This window comes from Vanellus vanellus (genome assembly GCF_965231255.1).
Source record: "Vanellus vanellus genome assembly, chromosome: 1".
Taxonomy (NCBI): domain Eukaryota; kingdom Metazoa; phylum Chordata; class Aves; order Charadriiformes; family Charadriidae; genus Vanellus; species Vanellus vanellus.
In genome coordinates, this window is record NC_138905.1 from 90749207 (window position 1) to 90764574 (window position 15368).

Here is a 15368-nt window from a genome sequence, read left to right on the forward strand (position 1 = left end):
TGTGGAGAAAAGAGAGGCTCCTCTTGGTGATGTTTAAGAGCAACTCCACTTGAGAACTAGGGATCAACTCCTGGAGAAGTATCTCATCTTCCAGTAACTAGAAAAAACTCCTACTTTAACTACCCAATATATACAATAACTGCTTAATTTAAAAACGCTTCCTTCTACTGCTTTTGAAAGTGCCACCTTTCCTGTTAATTGCATTGTCCCCTTGCTCCCATGCTATGAGGCAAAGAGAATATCCTTTTGAACTCAGAATGGCATCATCAGCTTGATATGGCTTAAATCCAGTCCAATTAAAAATAAATAAATGTAGCACTTCCCTTAAGTCAGATGTCCTGAAATGACTCCTTTAGAAAAAGGCGTTATTAATCCTACCAGATTTTTTCTGCTTGTAGGCTCTTTTCTTGGGGGTCATTTGGAGTGACTGCTGCTCCAATCACGCTAACCCTGTTTAAGCTCACCCATTTCCTTTCTGTGTCCTTACATGCCTACTCATTGTTGCCTGTTGAGTTCAGCTTTGCTCTTGCTGTTGGCTTGCAGGGTCTGAGACGAGTGCTCATCCAAGTCTTGCAGAACAGCATGTAAGCGATAGCGGCTGGCCGAGATCAGGAGATAAACGTTGCTGACCATTAGGAAAACAATGGACTGTACGCTCAGTGCTGTTAAATACACAAAATAAACAGGGAGGAAAAAAAATAGGTTGCTTGTAACAATCACGGTCACAAAATGTTCAGGAGGAAATGAGATTCTGGAAAAAGAATTTTTTTTTTTTTTTTAAGGAATGCAATTGTTTCCCTTGATTTCTAGGGCTTTTTGGTGCTTTCATGCTACTGGTTTCTTGTCACCAGCCAGTTAGATCTTGCTGCCAGATCCTGAACCCTGTCTTGTAGAAAGGCTTTTGAATTACATCTAATAGGCTGAAGCAAAAGCAACATGGGTTGTTAGTCTGATCAAATTAGGAGGTATGCTCTGTTCTGCAGAGTGTAAAAGAGTTTGCCATGTCAAGCAGTCAACAGGGAATTAGGGCAAATAGGAATTTTTAATAGGAAACACCCAGGACTCATGTTTTAAAGACACAATCTCATGTTTTAAAGACACAATCTTTTCTGTTCTGATTCCTGTGCCTACAGCTTTGTGCAAAGCTTTGTGTTTGCAGACCCTCTAGCCTGTCCACGTATTTGCTAAATTTTTATATTTGATAACTCAGTTTCAATGCCACATTTTCCCAGATGTAGAGATTTGGGAGAGAGCCCTCCTTTTAAAAACAGCTGTCTCTCCATCTCAGGGCAACGACAGCTGTGAACACCAGATGTACAATGCAAGATGCAGCAACAATTAGTAACCATTTGCAAGCCAAAGATGAAGGAAGTGGTGTGCGATGGTGATTAGTGAGCAGCCAGGGACGGGGTTCATTAAATCAATTAGCGTGCTTGGCAAAAACTCAATCAGCAAAATGAAAATTTTGGGCCACTTCATAATTAACTGCGCATTTTCTCCCAGGTTCTGAGGGGAATCGCCATCTTTAAGTCTGGGCTGCAAACTAAAGACACTCAGTTCATAGGTAAGACATACAACACCAGTGCAAGTTCACTGCTGTGGCTGGTGCATGTAGAATGACCAAAGTTTCATAGCGCTATTCAACCATTTTGCTATACGTTGCTGTATATCGCAGAGCAATCGTTCCTCCCTGCAGACATGAGTGTATTATACTTCCCATGGTTTGCCTTGTGGATATCAGGAGTGGCTCTAACCCACCAAGCACCATCGTCCCCTTTCTCCCCCAGGGGAACCGGCTGTCCTGGGGAGACCTGTACCCATGCAGTTATTTTCAGCCAGGATAAAAGCAGCTGCGACAGCAAGAGCTGGATGAGCATTTCATTGCAGCTAAGGACGGTAATTTTGGTCTGCAGGGAGCCCTTGCAAGTGAGGACAGCATCCCAGGCAGGCTCCACCAGGCATGCCGCTGCTTTCTTTGCTTCTCTGGTGATGCAGACGTCTATTCCCAATGGCCCTTTCTTGCACCGTATGCAATGCTTTCTTTCCGAAAACTATTTCAATAGGAACTAGCAAATCCTCTTCCTGCATTTGTGAGAAGGCACAGTAAAAGCTCATCACCCTGGTGCAACATCCCGCAGCTGTCTGAAGAAGGAAGCTGAGAAAAAATCTCCTTTGTTGACCATTTTTCTTGCGTCCCTATACAACTTCTAGGTCACTGTGATGGCTTGGAAACCAAGCCCGGGTCTTCTCCCATGCCTCTCCCATATGTCTACCAAGACCCCATTAAAGAGTAGTCCGAATCCCCTGTCTCAAGTTAAGGCTTCCTAGCCCTAGAAGATTTTCTTGAATGGACACAAGGCCTCAGGGATCAGGCTGGCTTTAACTCTTTATTTTGAAAGTCTCTTCAACAGCCAGTCTGGAAGTTGATTGGGGAGGCAGGGAAATAGTAAGCATGGGACATTCATGGACCCTTCCACCAATACTGTAGTATAGAGAGAGCCCCAGTAAACTCTGGGGAACAGGGCCGTTTTAATTTCCTGCTGTGAGAATGACCCACCTGCTCCTTGGTATCCCCTTTACAGAAACAGACTGACCTGCTGACAGCATGGGAAAATACAAATAGAAAGCAAATGGACGTCGTTCTTGGGCTGCTTGACTGAATCTAATGTGAGGGAGATGATGCACACAGAAGAGCCAAATAATTTTCTAGATTTGAACCTTTTCAAACTCCTGAGAAAACGGGCATAATTTTTGCTTTCCAGAAAACAAATGTCTGGAAGACATGTCAAAGGCTCATTAGACTGACAGAGCTTCTCTGGCTCCAGACATTGGTTTTCCAGGGTTATTTATGAGGAAGGTTAGGTCAGACAAATGCTGGAGCAAGGGAAACTGTCCAACTGAACAAGATGTTCTTCTGGCACAGTGGGAAACCTGATGCCTCTTTCAAGAGCCAGTGGATAAGACCAACCTTAAACCTGTGCAGACCATGAGGGGGGAGGACTCTCACAGAAGGACGTGTTTGCCTGCTTAGTGAGTCACTGTTGTTTTCCGTGTGTTGCAATGTTGCCATGAACCTATATTCGGTGTCTCTGCTTGTTTGACTGTGCTGCAAAATTGGGAAACGGAAGTTCTCCATAGCTCCTGTTACATTAAACTGTTCGGACCACTCAGCTCTATTGGTTTTGGCAAACTTACCTGGAGTCCTGCGAGGCCTCAGTGCACCCACACACATCCAGATCACCAAAACATCAGCTGTTCTCTGAAGCAATTGTTGGTGATGATATATTTTGTGACAGGAAATCGTTGCAAAATGTCAGGTTCTCAGGATTAAAAACTTCTGTCCTGATCAGAAAAATAAATTCAACTAGTACGTTCTACACATAGATTCCTTCGGATTTTGTTCTGGGACAAAAATCAAAAACACTTTTCAGGATTTATTGTCTAATCATTAACGCCTGGGCAGTCAGTAAATTTGTTACTGTTACAATCTCCGATTTTCCACTGGAAAAAAATAGGAAAGTTAAAGTTCAACTACAACCATTGAGTTTGCCCATGCCAATCAAACAAGAGACAAGCCATTACAATATCTCAGTAAATTGTTCTGTGGATAATTCCCTTGGCAATATTAAGGAATTAAGCACAAGATTGGTAGATCCAATAATATCGTTTTGGGTCACTAGTGTAACAAAGTTCAAAACAGCCTTGAATGAGTGCATCTTTATCAGGCTAGTGGAGGTGGCCCTCTCACTGTGGCTTCTGGTGGCACAACCCAGTAAGAGCTGCAAGGTAAGCAGGCAGAAAATCTTCCTGCTGATCACCCAAAAAGGAAGCAATGAAGAAAGAAAAAGCTGGAGTTCCCTGTGCCGGAACATGTCTACTGGTGCATGTTGGAGCAGACCTATCCAGCGCCTGATTAAGATGATTGGATTTGAGTATTTTGGTGTTATATGAAATGTAAACAGACGAATGAAAACCCCATAACAAACAAAAAAGGCCTCCCCGCCTCTTCTGCTGAGCGCCTTAAAGCTTTGTTCTACCCAGAAATAGTACCAATTTTCCAATTCACTGCCACCTTATGGCATTTCAGAGAGATAACACTTCAGTAATTTCTATCGGATGCTTCCTATTTTCAGGCAGCCTCCCTGGGAACCTGGATGTTACAGAAACACAGCAGCTGTAAAACTGCTCCTTGCATCTAGATTTGGAACAATATTAATGCCTGAGATGCTGGATTATACTTGCTTGTGAAAAGTATCATTAAAACGACAATTCTATTTATATTTGCAGATTCTAAAGGGAGGTCATTTCATCAGCCAAGGGGACAAAAATAAATATGAACTTTGCAACGATGTCAAAAGAGAATCTTTCGGTCTAAAAAAGCAACTAGCTCACTCATGACTCTCCCAAATGATTTTATTGTCATGCCATTTTTGAAATTGAGGATGAAAGCTTAACAGATGCCCTTATTGTGTGTTTAGGGTTTCCTGAGAGTAGTCTTAGCTAAGGAAAGAATCTCTGAAAAGACTAACAGAAATTGGAGATGCTTTGTAGTTCCCTGTCTGTTCAAAAACATAATAATCCTCCTCTAAGAACACTTCTGTGGTTTCCTGGTGGATGAGAAGACGCTATGACTTAAACGGACAGGCTTTGGAGAGTTGATTGGTTAATTATTACTTGGAAATGTGGGCAGGATTGCCTAATAGGAAATAAAGCAGCTGGGATTTTTGTAATGTGCATTCCCCATTTGGCTTGGTATTCAGAAAAGCGAGATTAGCAGTAACTGAAAGTTTTGGGTTTGATATGGATTGTTTTGGTACTGAAGAGGAAACTGGGTGATTTTAGGGAAGGGCTATACTATATACAGGATGTTTCCCTGAGGCAGCCTTGTTCTCTGTAAGTGAATGAAGTTGATTTCCCATCTTTATTATCAGGTTGTAGACTCATTTTAAATCTTTAAGGGACATTTTTCAAACGGACACCATCAGTATAAATTATGCATTGGTCCGATTTTTATTTACTACTACTATGAGTAACAACAAATGCTAAAGCAAAGAGCTCACCCTCTGCCTCATGCTATTTTTGAGACCACCAACTTCAAAATAACAAAGCTTGTCGGTCTCTTTTAAGTCGGTTCTCCTGTTTATGTAGTCTTTTGAAAGAACTTCATCAGAAAATAAGAAAATGCAATTTGTGTTGGCATTTTGGTGCCCAAGGCCAAAAAAAAATAATTTCAAGCTCATGACTGGAATGTCTGGTGGTGCATTTCAGGTAGAGAAGAGCTGGAAACTGCCTAGGTGCATATTTACTTTGTATTTTTTATGTAAGATCACTCTTTGGAGAACTAATCCAATCTGTAGCCCTAATTTTTGACAAAGGCTTGTGGCTGGGGTCAACAGCTCTACCAAAACAAGGAGAGGAAACATCATTTTCATGATTGGTGGCTTATTGAGACTGCGTGTCATCAATGCTTGGTACAGTGGTGTCTCAGAGGAGGGCTGGAATGATGGGTATGGTAGGGTGGTTTGAGGTGGCTGCAATACCACTCCAGAATGTGACTGTTTCTTTTAGTCCTTTTTATGGCACACCACTCTCAACTGTCAGGTTTCCAGCTGTACAGAGCCACACAGGTAAAATGATAAATCAAACCTTAAACAATCCCAGGTCCTTTGTAGCAGGTAAAACCACTCATCATTTTATCAGGCAGGAAAAAAGGTTTCTAGCAAACCAAGCACCCCAGGGCCAGCAAACTGCTGAACAGGACCATTTTGAAAGACTGGGTTTGTTTTCTGCTTTGGAAAACAGCTCTTGTAAAGGATAAATTTTAGCTGCCTTTGGCCAGGTCTTTGTTTTCTTACATAGCAATGTTGTTCAGAACAGGACTGGAAAGAAGAGTAAAAATGAGTAAATCTGGCAATATCTTGATGCCTTGAAAAGAAAACTGCAGCAGCTCTTAGTTAGATTCTAACACTGGCAAGAAGTGCTTCTGCTAGTCCAAGTTATTTTGTTTGTGGTAAAAACTATTCTGGCAAGAACGCTTTTTTTTTTTTTTTTTAAATGGCATAAGCAAGTGGTGCTCAGTTGCTCAGTTTTTGCTGAGGTCTGCCGCGTAATTTTACTGAGGTCACAGCAGGGAGCAGTGCTCCAGTGCCGGCTTTGCCAGGGCTGGGAACGGATGCCCCTGGGGATGCTTCAGAGCCCTGAAGAAGTAAGAGTTCTTCCAGAACAGTGCTTGGGACTCTGGCCAGGGCCAAGCTCCATCCACTCACAGTGACACTGAGACGTGGATACGAGGGCCATTTTAGTGGCTCCAATTCAAACTGTGTTTCCTGTAAGGTCTCGCTGATAACAGCTGCACCAAGAGAACTTTTTAAGAGTCTTGATCTTTACCCCCCGGCCATTACTCGGCTTAGGCTTCAGCCAAACAGGTTTACCATCACACCACCTACCACCTCGGCGACTTCCAGCATGTCGTATTTTTTTTTTTTTTTAACGAGCCACCTCACCACACCGCTCACTACCGCCGCCGGGTCTTCCCCACCAACCACACCACAGGCCTACGGATGACAACGCCGCAAGCGGCAACAACAGCTGATTCGAGGACATCGCCCTTCACGGCTCCGTGAGGGACGGAGGGCAGGGCCTGACGGTTTTAGGCACAAACCCCCCATTATTTCGGGGCTGCCTGTGGCGCCACTCCCTCGGCTCGGCTCGGCTCTGCGCTGCGCTGCCCAACCGGCCTCGCCTCACGCTGGGCCCGGCCTCGGAGCCGTCTCCGCGGGGCGGGCAGAGCCTGAGGGGCGCCGGCAGCCACTCCTCAGGCGCGAACGGCGGGCCCGAAGGTTGCCGCCCTGTGCCCTCGGGCTCGCCCTTCGCGCCGCACTGAGCATGCGCGCTCCCCTCCGGCCCCGCCCTGCGCGCCCGGTGAGGTCATAAAGGTGAGCGGCCGTGCCCCAACGGGAGCGGGTGCTGCTCGCGGCCGCGGGTTTCAGGATTGGTGGGTAGAGGAGAGGGGGGATGCGTCGTCGGGCCGCCTCATCGCCGCCAGCCAATCGAAGCGCTCCGGCGGGGGAAGCCAATCGCGGCCCACGCCCGTTTCTCCGCCTCGGGCTGCGGCTTGAAACCGTACCAGGGCTGTGTGACAGGGGAAGCGCGCCCTCCCATTGGCTCTCCCGCTTCGGCTCTCTTCGGGTTGGCCCGGTAATATCCGGAAGAGAGGGCTCCTTCCTATTGGCTCGCCGACGGCGCTGCTAGGGCGGTGGCAGCGTTTTCCTATTGGGTCGCCGTTTCGCTTCGGATAGACTCGGCTGCTCCCGCCGTGACTTCGTGATTGGTTACGACCCGTTACGGGCGTTTCTGTAACGGCCTCGGGATTGGTCCCGAGGCGGCTCGGGTGTTTCCGTAGGAGCCTCGGGCCGGAGGCTAACGAGTGCGTCGGGCTCTTCGGCTGGGTATTCACAGAAGGTGCTTAGGGCCGTTCTGCAGCGTAGGGCGGTGACAGGCATAGGCGGCTGCGCGGCTTCGGCGCACACACACAGCGCAGCAGCAGGAGCCCGGCACGCAGCGGAGAGGCAGCAGCAGGGACAAAGGGACTGATCGGCAGAAACGGGGAGGGGGGCCCGGCGGGAGGCAGCCGGCGCCGGGAGGGAGCGGCAGGAGGCTCCAGCTGGGCGGGCGAGTCCCATGTGCCTTGGACGCCCGGGGAAGCAACAGCAACAACCGCCGCCGCCCGCGCTCTGAAGCCGGCTGAGGAGGAGCCGGGGAGCCGCCGCCGCCACCGTTGTCATGGCCTGCGCCGCCGCCGTCGGCCGCCGTCCGCAGTGCAGCTTCCCCAGCCTGAGCCGCCGCCAGCTGCCCCTGCGGGCGCAATGAGGAGCCGCACCGAAGCCGCCGCCTCAGCGCTGCACTGAGAAGCCTTAGCGAGAGAGCGAGCAAGGCCGCCCGGGCCGCTTCACCCCTACTCCGCCCGCCGCGGATCCCACCGCCCCTGCCGGATCCTCTTGCGAGCGGACCGCATCACCTCCTGTCGGCGGATCCGGGAGCCCCGAGACCCCTCCGCCGGGGAAAAAATAGTCCCGTTCCCTGCCGCCTCCCTCAGAGGCGAGGGGGAAGGAGAGGAGAGGGGAGGGGGAAGAAAGAGGAGGAAGAAAAAGAAGAAAAAAAGAACAACAAAACCAAAAAAGAAACCCGGCGACGGGATCGGAGGAGCCGGGCCGTGAGCCTCCGCCCCATGTGACTGGCGCCCAGGGTGGGGGCAGCGAGGCCTAGCAAACCCCCCTCGCTCGCGGCCGGGGGCAGGAGCGGGAGCGGCGCCGGGGGGGGCTGCGGACTGGGCGGAGGCGGCTCTCGGACCCACCGGCGCTGTCGGGAAGGATGGTTTTGTGAGAAACGGGCGGCGTGAGGAGGAGGAGGAAGAAGCAGCAGCAGCCGCCGCCGCCGCCGGGCGAAGAGCGCGACAGAGACCGAGAGGGGAGGGGGCTTCCCCGGGGGGGGGGGGAAGGGGGGTCCCGGCGTTTCATGTGGCGCGTCCCGCCCGTCTCCTGCAGCTGAGCGAGCCGAGGGAGCGGCAGGCGGGCCCGCCGAGCCGCCGGGGCGAGGCGGAGGGGGAAGGCAGGAAGAGAGAGGTGATCGGGGCAGAGCAGGAGCGGGAGACCATGTCCGGGCGGCCCAGGACCACCTCCTTCGCGGAGAGCTGCAAGCCGGTGCAGCAGCCCTCGGCCTTCGGCAGCATGAAAGTTAGCCGTGAGTATCCTGCCGCCCTGCGCGGGGGTGGTTGTGGTGGGGTGGGTGTCTGTCTGTCTGGCCCTGCTGGGGCTTCCCCCCCCCCCCGCTCTCCGCCGGGGCGGTGAGGCGGCGGGCGGGAGCCCGGCCCGAGCGGCCCCGGCTCCCTTTCTCTCCCCTTCCCCCCCCCCCTCCATCCCCCCCTCCATTAACCTTGAATAGGCGCACGCCGCCGATTCGTTTGGGGCCTGTTGGACCAAATAAAAAAGAATTGCCGGTTGGTTTGTCCTTTTGCTTAGCCTCCGATCGCTGCCAGCGTTGTAGGCGGCCTTTTTGGCTAATTAAAAAGCCCCCCCCCCCCCTTTGTGAAGCGGATTGGGAGATCCACAGCCTGTATTTCCTTCTTATTTCCCCCTCGAAAGGAGGAAACGAATTGCGGGCGCGCAGGTATGGCCGTGACATTCACGTTCATTATGTGTTTTTTAAGCGCTCCTGGCTCTGAAGGAGAGAGGGAGCTTGGAAGGTTTTTCCATGCACCCGTAGATCGGGTGTGAGCACCTTTTAGTCCAGCCCATTAAAAAAAAAAAAAAAAAAAAAAAAAAAAAAGAGGGGGAGGGGGGCTTACAAAAGGTGTCTCTAATATCCTCCAGGCTCTGGTAAAATGCTCAATAGAGGGGATAAGAAAATGGTTATTTTGACATGTGAGGCTATGGAATAGTTATTTCAAGCTTGGTGTGCCTTTTCCAGCTTTCTGATCTGAGGAATATTTTTAAGAATGAGGCCTGTGCTTTATTCTGCACAGGCATGTTGGAAATTGTGTTTAATATGTGCCCATCCTTCATATTCTAGCTTGTGGAATTGACTAGTTTATGTGAATTAAAAATATGTATTAAATCTGGACAAATGCACAGTGCGAATGGAAAAAGGCCCTGTTATGAATCCCTAAAGATTGGCTATACGTTTATAAGAGGGAATTTCATAACTCCTGATTTGAATATGTTCATATTAACAACTAATCTGAATTGAATCTTCCAGATTCATATTAATAGCATAGTTTTCAGAGATATTTTCCTTTTTCTTAGGGAAACACAGGGTGGCATCTTTATGGGACCTGGAATGCTTGATATGCATTACCATTCAATTGATCTATTTGATACTTGCGTACAGCCACACCTGGTATGGCTCTGTGTGTGCATGCGTGCGTATATCATATTATTTTATGCATTTCACTTCAAAGCGCTATAAGATTATGACGTTTTTGACAGATCAGAAATTCTGACGTTTTTCTGCACTGAAATGTCTTCCACTGCGGTTGAAACCTTGAAGAGAGCATTGGGCTTGGGGTCCGTAGTCTACCTTGTATCTGCATGATCAGCGTGCCTGCAGTGCTTCAGAAAACATGGGGGCAGTTAACCCATATTAGCAACAGAAGAGTGTATGTTTGATCAGGTCTAGCATTGGAATTTTTTACGGATTCTTGATTTGTGTGGAGAAAAACTGTGGGTGACTCCATTTTAATTTATTGATTTACTTTATGCGCGTGTGGAATAGGAAGCAGGTCTTCTTGATCAGTATTTCTGCAGGTGGCTGTCTAAACCAAGAGAGACCTAGACCTGTCATGCTCAGCAACTAAATTTGCCTTGTTCTAGCTCTACAGCTTGATTCTTGAAAGGTCATTGATGCTCCTTTCCCATTTATTTGAGGTCAAAGACTAGACAGATGCTTGCCTGTGAAGAGGGTGCTAACTGATGCAGACTAACAAGTTTGCAAATATGATTCAATCCCAAGTGTATAACACTGAGGGAGAAACAAAGGCCGTAGCGTAAAGCACATGCACTTGTGATAACCCCCACAGTCGCTCTAGTCATGTGTCCCTGGTCCTTCTGCCATCTGGAAAAAAATGTCAGAACAAAGCAAGAGAACTACATACAAGGACTCTGTGGGAAGTGCAGTTTATATTTTCAGTTAATCCAGCCATGTAAGACAGTCTAGGAAGTTAACTTTTTTTTTTCTTTGTAAGAGAGAAAAATTCTTGGGTGTCAAAAAGGGTTTTTTCTGGTTCTCATGAATTTTGGTAGCATTTTATGGCTTGATGTAGAAAGTTATCTATTACCAGTGTTGAGTTCTTGAGGGGGGGTGGGTGGGGTGAATCACTTTATAGTGAGTTTGTTTGGCTCTCATTTTGCTATATACTTACAGGCTGATACATAGTTACATTCTGAGCCGTTTCGAGTGAAAGCTGGGACAAAAGAGTGTTTGTGAGGTAGGCAAAAATGGATGGATTGGTATCTTCTGAGTTGCTTGGACATCTTTAGTACCTCTGTCTTGGTGCAGGTCTTTTTCTGAGTCATCAGGGAGCAAAACCTGACTTGTTTGATGTCAGCCTTTTTGCTTTTATTTGTAAGCCTGGAGTAGCATTGAAATTAAATGATGAAATCACTCTTGTTCTGGTGTCTCTGCAGCTATTGCTGCTCCTGGCTTAGCACTGCAACAGTTATCTAGGAAGGATGGATCCAAGCGATGAGGAAAGGATTGATAAAGTAGTGGAAGAGGGCTCACTGATCAGTAGATCAGATTAGAGCAGTACTAGAACCGTACAGTGGTTGTTCTTCTCCCCACGGTGTATGGGGGAGAAGGAGTGAGCAAGGATTTTTCATTTCTTCCCTGTGTAATTTATTTGACTTAATTTATGAGATTTATTCCCAAAAGTTGGTAAGGAAGCCTGAGCCTTTAATGAAAGAATGGGAGGTTACCAACAGCTGCTTCTCCTCTGGCTGTTGGGAAGGATGACTTCTCATGCACGCTGCTGTCATTGCTCTGTAATAGACTTATAAAGGTTTTAACATTTCTGCAAAAGTAGGAACCCTGCGGCCTTCTTGTATCTCAGGCCATATCAGTATCAAGAATAGCTTCTGAAATCTGTTTTTTATTTCTCTATTTGTATTATGGTGGTTTTGAAATCACTCCACTATTCTTTCCACCCCACCATATGGATTTCTACAATGAAGTAGTTCTCAAGTAGGTTGTTCTTTGTGCAAGTCTGTATTGCTGGGTTTGTAGGCTTTCCCTGCACAAAAAAAAAAACAAACCCAAAATGTGTATACTCCTTGTGTTGAGTCTGTCCCTCAACAGGAGGGAGCTGAGCTTCCAGCTTTCCACTTGCTGATACTATCAACCTGCTGGTTATAGTATAAGAGAAGAGGTATGAGCTTGAAGCTTTCTTTTGTTCTTCACCTAGTTGTTCTTGCATTGCTTTCAGATGTACATTGTTTCCCAAATGGGACAAAAATCCTGAAATATAAAGGGTAGTCGTGCAACACATGACCAAAAATATCTGTATAAAAATAGAAGTCTTGGAAGTTTGCAGTTTGAGAATTTTCATCTAATGACTGTGGAACTGATTTACTTTTTTTTTTTTTTTTTTTTTTCCTTCCCTGAGCTTCTGGAAAATAAGTGTTTCAAGTAACACCAAGTCCTTGTAGACAGCAGTGCCTATTGTAGCTGTAGCCAATTATCTTGTTGGTTTGCAGTAAATATTGTAATGGCTAACGTTTGCCGTGAAGAGGTTTTTTCTTCCATATGCGAGTGTCATGACTATGTAATTGTTTATGCAGAATTTGTTAACTTGGAGGGTGAGGAAGGCAATTTTATTTGCTTTAGCTAATTCTGATTTTGTACGCGTAGTCTTGATTGCAAAATCTAAAGGATAGTCTTGTAATAATTCATTTTGGACTCTCTAGAACAATGTCACAGTGGTGCCAAACTTGTTTTTTGTTGAAGTTTTTCTTTTCTTCTTAGATTCACTGGTGTTTGTACTGTATAATCTCCCAAAAGCACAATAGCTTGGTAAACCTATATTGCTGTGTACTGTTCACACACTGTCCTACTGCTGGCATTTGAGTGTGATGCATCTTTTGTTAGTGTAACATCTCTTTAAATAGTGGTTCATGAAGGAATGGGGGTTTGTTGCTTTGTTTGTAGCCATTCCACAAGCCAGGACAAAAAAGTGACTGCTTTTTAGGTAGCATGTAGCATCTAGGTGACATTTTAATTTTATACTGTGTGGTGTCCAGGTAGGTGTGTAGGAAGAGCCTTGGAAAAGAGCACTCTGGGCAACTTCAGGGAGAAGGAATGAGCGGGGCTGTTGAGACTGGCAAAAGGATTGAGATAATGCCACCTTCTGTTTCTCAACCCAGTTAGGGTAGGGCCCTATCTATTGCTTTGATAGCAGTTTCTGCCTAATTGGTTTCTGAAACTGGAAGCCGCCCATCCTGCTCTCCTTGCTGGAGCGAGGAAGATCACTCCCTTCCAGAAGCCTGCTGAGTGTTATGTGTCTGGCCATCACTGATCCTAGCCCTGTCCAGCTTCCTGGCTGCTGTTGGGTGAACAGCTTTCCTCGTGCCTAAACTTGGAAAAAATTTCACTAACAGGGTCAGTTAATGACTATGCGTGCTACAGTGAAAAGTGTTTCATGCTATAGTGCCTCAAAGTCATGCCTTTCAATCTGAAAAGGAATAAAACAGCTGTCTGCTGTACTTAATTCTAACACTGCCAAACTATTTTCTGTTTACTCATGTCATTAGGGGTAGTTGAGCAGAAAAATAATAAAAAAGTGAGGCCTGCCAATGGAACCTGTCAGATGATAATTTGATTAATTATTTTGCTGTGTCCCCTAAGTCTTGTTTGTTGTTTTGGTATGTTGTTTTTTTTCCTTGTAAGACATACGAGGGTTTATCCTGAATTTTTTTTTTATTGCTCCATCACTGTTCTGCATATTTCCTCTTCCCTACACTGCTTCCTGGAGGTGATCCCCTATTGTATCATCACTTGATTCACCTTTTGTATTTCTTAGCAATATTTTAACCATCTTGTTCACCTATTTACACAGCTGTGGAAACCCATATGGCTCATGGAGTATGTTCCTTGCCTGTATGCATCCTGGCTCTGGAAGTTGTTGTATCGCTTTGTCCATTAACTTGATAAGGGCCTTCTAAGTATCAAAGCAGTAATGGTTTATGTACTCCGATCTTTTTCTTGGGGTCTAAGGAAAGTAGTAGTTCTTTGGCATATATTGCTGAGGACTACCACACAGGGTTTCCCTCTACTGCCCCTCAAGAACTCAGAGTTCTTTGATTTTGGTGTATTATATATTTAAGTGCTTTATTAGATAGAACATCAAGGATTTTCCAATATTGGCATCTAGTTTGCTTATCACAGGTCTTTATAATGTTACAATTTTGTGAGCTATTGCTTCTCCCTCACCCCATGCTCTTTCTTGAACTGGATGGATGAATGGTGTGAGGAAGACTCAAAGTCTACAAGGTATCTGTGTCTGCAAAAAGCCTGTGGCTAAAGCTTTGTCCTGTGACCATCTCTTGCATTTTTTGAAATTAATTAATGCTAAACCCTTTAGTTATTTGAACACATTGGCTAATAATATGCAAGGTGTTTGGAGAACACTTGCAGCCTCTTGGTTCAAGCTATTGGAGTAATTTTGAATGACTTGATGAGTCCCGTTTTAAATTGGAAGGTCTGTTACTTTTGAGTTTCCAGAAATTTCTATAGACTTAAGACTTCAGCATTTCTCTGGAGTTCTCTCCCTTTTGTTTTTGTTAAAAAAAAATTAACTTTACTCTGAGGACTTTTAGTCACCATAGCTAGTGTGGGAAGTGCTAAAGCGGCTGTCTCCTGCAGAAGCTCTATGGCTGGTGTTGTTACTTGGCTGATTTCTGAATTTAATGAGCATCAGCCCAGTGCAGCCTTGAAAGACAAAACAAAACTTTTAAAGTCAAGCAGCTGTGAAAAGGAGCTTATAGAAAGTTTAAATGCCTTGCAAAGCAGCTCTCCTCATTTTTCTTTGACCCTAGTTCCTATAAAATCCAAATTTTTGTCTTGTCAGTGCTTCCTTTAGTAAGCTGCAGAAATAGATGCTTCTTTATGTATATTGAAAATAAATGCTAATTACAGCTTTTACAATGTGGCAAGAAAAGGTACTCCCTCAGAAATAAAGGCTCAAACCCATAGAGTGCTGTACAGGTCAAACCCTCTCTCTTTAGATGCAAAACCAGGAACCTCCTTGTCACTTCTCATCTGATGGAGATCATTGCCAAAGTGCTGCATACTGCCATTGGGGAAGATGCAAGTTTGGAGGCGTGATGGTCTATGCCACTTTATGTTTTTTAATTGATTTAAAGTATAGCCATGCATTGAGTGCATTGCAGCAATCTGGCCTCAAGGTGAGAAAGGTGTGAGACATGGTAGCAAGATACACCTGTGTGAGAAATGGCTGCAACATCATAGTCACACTCAGGTGAGGTGTTCTTGGTCAGCACTGCTGTATCTTGTTAAACAGAAGGCTAAAATGAAGCTCTACCTGAAGCTTTTGCAAACTTGATTTGGATAAGTGCTGTAGGTAGAACTGCTTTGAGCAAATCTTCAGAATCTGCTCTGTCCCCATTGGTATCGGCTTACCATGCTGTAGAGAGAGAGAGGCCATTGTCTAGGTGTAGTCCATGAGACAGTGCATGTTCAACTTGATCCTGTATGCTCTTAACAGTGCTGCTGTGTGATGTTCTGTCTGTGCAGTGGGAGAGATGAGATGATTTCGACAGAAATCCATATCGGAGACCTTACTGAAAGCATTTCTATAG

General features: G+C 46.1%; 1 protein-coding gene across 2 annotated transcripts in view; it reads left to right on the plus strand.

The window, feature by feature from the left end:
* The first annotated feature begins 7422 nt into the window (after positions 1-7422).
* GSK3B (glycogen synthase kinase 3 beta) overlaps positions 7423-15368 on the plus strand; it is a 154361-nt gene continuing 146415 nt past the window's right edge. The window contains exon 1 of one of the 2 annotated variants that reach the window (XM_082498501.1): positions 7423-8739. In XM_082498501.1, the coding sequence (XP_082354627.1) occupies positions 8652-8739 (88 nt within the window). In that variant the 5' untranslated portion in view covers positions 7423-8651. The remainder of the gene's footprint in view (positions 8740-15368) is intronic. The other variant, XM_082498502.1, reaches the window with a different exon arrangement.